The sequence below is a fragment of the Austrofundulus limnaeus genome, unplaced genomic scaffold (genome assembly GCF_001266775.1).
Source record: "Austrofundulus limnaeus strain Quisiro unplaced genomic scaffold, Austrofundulus_limnaeus-1.0 Scaffold5, whole genome shotgun sequence".
NCBI classification, from domain to species: Eukaryota; Metazoa; Chordata; class Actinopteri; order Cyprinodontiformes; family Rivulidae; genus Austrofundulus; species Austrofundulus limnaeus.
The window spans coordinates 2,336,911-2,339,243 of NW_013952407.1; the positions used below are offsets into that span (position 1 = coordinate 2,336,911).

The 2,333-nt window shown below is 36.6% G+C and overlaps 1 protein-coding gene across 2 annotated transcripts in view; it reads left to right on the forward strand.

The window, feature by feature from the left end:
- The window catches only part of ampd3a (adenosine monophosphate deaminase 3a), a 16,708-nt gene that overhangs the window by 10,108 nt on the left and 4,267 nt on the right, over window positions 1-2,333 (forward strand). For both annotated transcript variants that reach the window (XM_014026880.1, XM_014026890.1), the window contains one exon: window positions 1,949-2,143. In XM_014026880.1, coding sequence (XP_013882334.1) covers window positions 1,949-2,143 — 195 coding nt within the window. The remainder of the gene's footprint in view (window positions 1-1,948; window positions 2,144-2,333) is intronic.

A 2,333-nucleotide genomic window follows, 5' to 3' on the forward strand; every position in this document is an offset into this window, starting at 1 on the left:
CACACACACACACACACACACACACACACACCCACACACCCCGCCCATGACTCCTGCAGGCTCTCAGCAGTAACAGAGCAAACCGAAAGTGAAACTGAAACTGTCTGCTGAGCTCCTAACATTACTTCTCACTCAGTGAAGCTCTTTTCAGATTCAAAATACCTTTGAGGAAATGTATTTTCAGATGCCAAGTAAACTGCATCATAGCGCGCGCGCGACACCCCCTCCCCCCCGACCGAAATTGATGAGGCAGAAGCGGAAGGAGGTTCTTAAAGAGACAGAGGCCAATTTCAAGGCGTTTAGAAGAAGTGATGAGAAGATAAGTTTATTTTCTATTTAAACATAAAAACAGCATTTTAAAAACAACTAAAGGTGACATAGATACTTTATTATGGTATAGAATTTAAATGTATGCCTGAGAAACACATAATATTGTCCCTTTTAAAGCAGAGGTGGGTAGAGCACCACAGAAATTGTACTAAATAAGAGTAGCACTACTTCAACGTATTTTTACTCGAGCAAAAAAAAAATATATATATAGCCGTCCAAGAAGTTACTCAAGCAAAGTAAAAAAGTAGAACTGAGTAACTGATCATAGCGTCTTATTTAATAATTTTAAATGGTGTCATCAGACTGAAACGATGGAAAGTTATGTGGAAATACAGGTGTTTTTTAACGACTAAAATGAGGAGACTTAATACAAATAAATAACAATTAAAAAAATAGCAACTTCCAGCTGAAGAAACACTAAGTTAAACTTGTTTCATTACAAAACTTACAAAACTTATTAAACTTCAACTTATMAATATTTAAAGTAGGTAACATACATGTAGTAACAAGAGGTCCTTATAAACTGTAGGTTGTGTCTCTGGTGCCTTTCAGGTTAGTTTGCGGGGGGAGTTAGGGGGGGTTATTATTCTTACAATAATTTGATCATGTCAAAAAGACATTATTTGCTCAAACACAATAAAAATAACTGGTTAAATAGACAGATGCAACTCTTGTTGTCTTTAGGTAACTTTGACCTGTTTTGAAAATTTACACTGTCATATATGTACGTTTAAGCATAACAGCTGAAAATGATATGCAGGGTTTTAGAGCACAACCCCCACTAATGGTAGACCTAAAGTTACACCCTTGAGTTAAAACAAGTTTGTTTATACAGTTAAGTTACTTAGAGTGGTTAAAGTTATCTGAAATTTTACTGAAGTAAGAATAGTGATACTTCATAATAGTATTACTCAAGTGAATTAAAAAGTATGGTATAGTAAACCTACTTCCAAAGCACATTTTTTCCCAAAAATTTACTGTAAATGTGACTTTTAACTTAGCAGAGAAACCTTCGGGTCATTTTTCAGGTGGAGGCGGGGTTCTGTGTGCCSGTTTAGTTTATTTTGGTTTGAAAACAGCACACAAATCTCTTTGTTGTGTTATTTACCGAGGAGCTTTTGCATGGTGGAGACACATTGTCTTGTCCTTGGCTGTGCCTTTACCACTGAGATGGAGTTATGGTACTTGGCCTGCAGAAATGTTTAGTGTGGATGGAAATGTCAACGTAACAACCACACAAAGGCCAGGACCCAGGATTTACCATTGAAACATTGTATTCAGAGCGACTGCTTCACTGCACAGTAATTTCTGGGTTGTTTCCTGTCGGTCGTAAATGTGTCACCATCACTTCAGATATAAAAAATAATTAAATTTATACTCTATTGGAATAGTGAATAAGATGCTGAATATACTATACAACTTATAGTGACAATAATGTATCAGATACTAGATAATTCTGTACTTGTACTAGTTGTATCTCGAAAGCCTTTTCTTCAAGTTACAGTACCATATGAGTTCACTCGAGGCTTTAGATCCTGTCTCTTTTATTTGTAAAACTTTCTTTATTCTCACGTGTCGATTCAACCAGCAAACTGAACACGTGGCCTCGTTCTTCCAGGTGGACACGCACATCCACGCAGCTGCTTGCATGTCTCAGAAACACCTGCTCACCTTCATTCAGAAAACATACAAATCTGATGCAGACAGGGTAGTCCTGCAGAAGGACGGACAAAAGATGAGCCTCCAGCAGGTTTTCCAGAGCCTCAACATGGACATATATGACCTCACTGTGGACTCACTGGATGTTCATGCTGTAAGGACATACTGTATATTCCTTTGGTAAAATATTTTGTCTACATTAAAATGGCAGCAGTAATGATTTTAATAAGTAATTTACTTACTGAGTATTAGGAAGTATAAATAGGAAATTTCTTGTCATGTTTCTAAAAGGATCCATGATTGGTTGTAACTGTATATTCCTTTGGTAAAATATTTTGTCTACA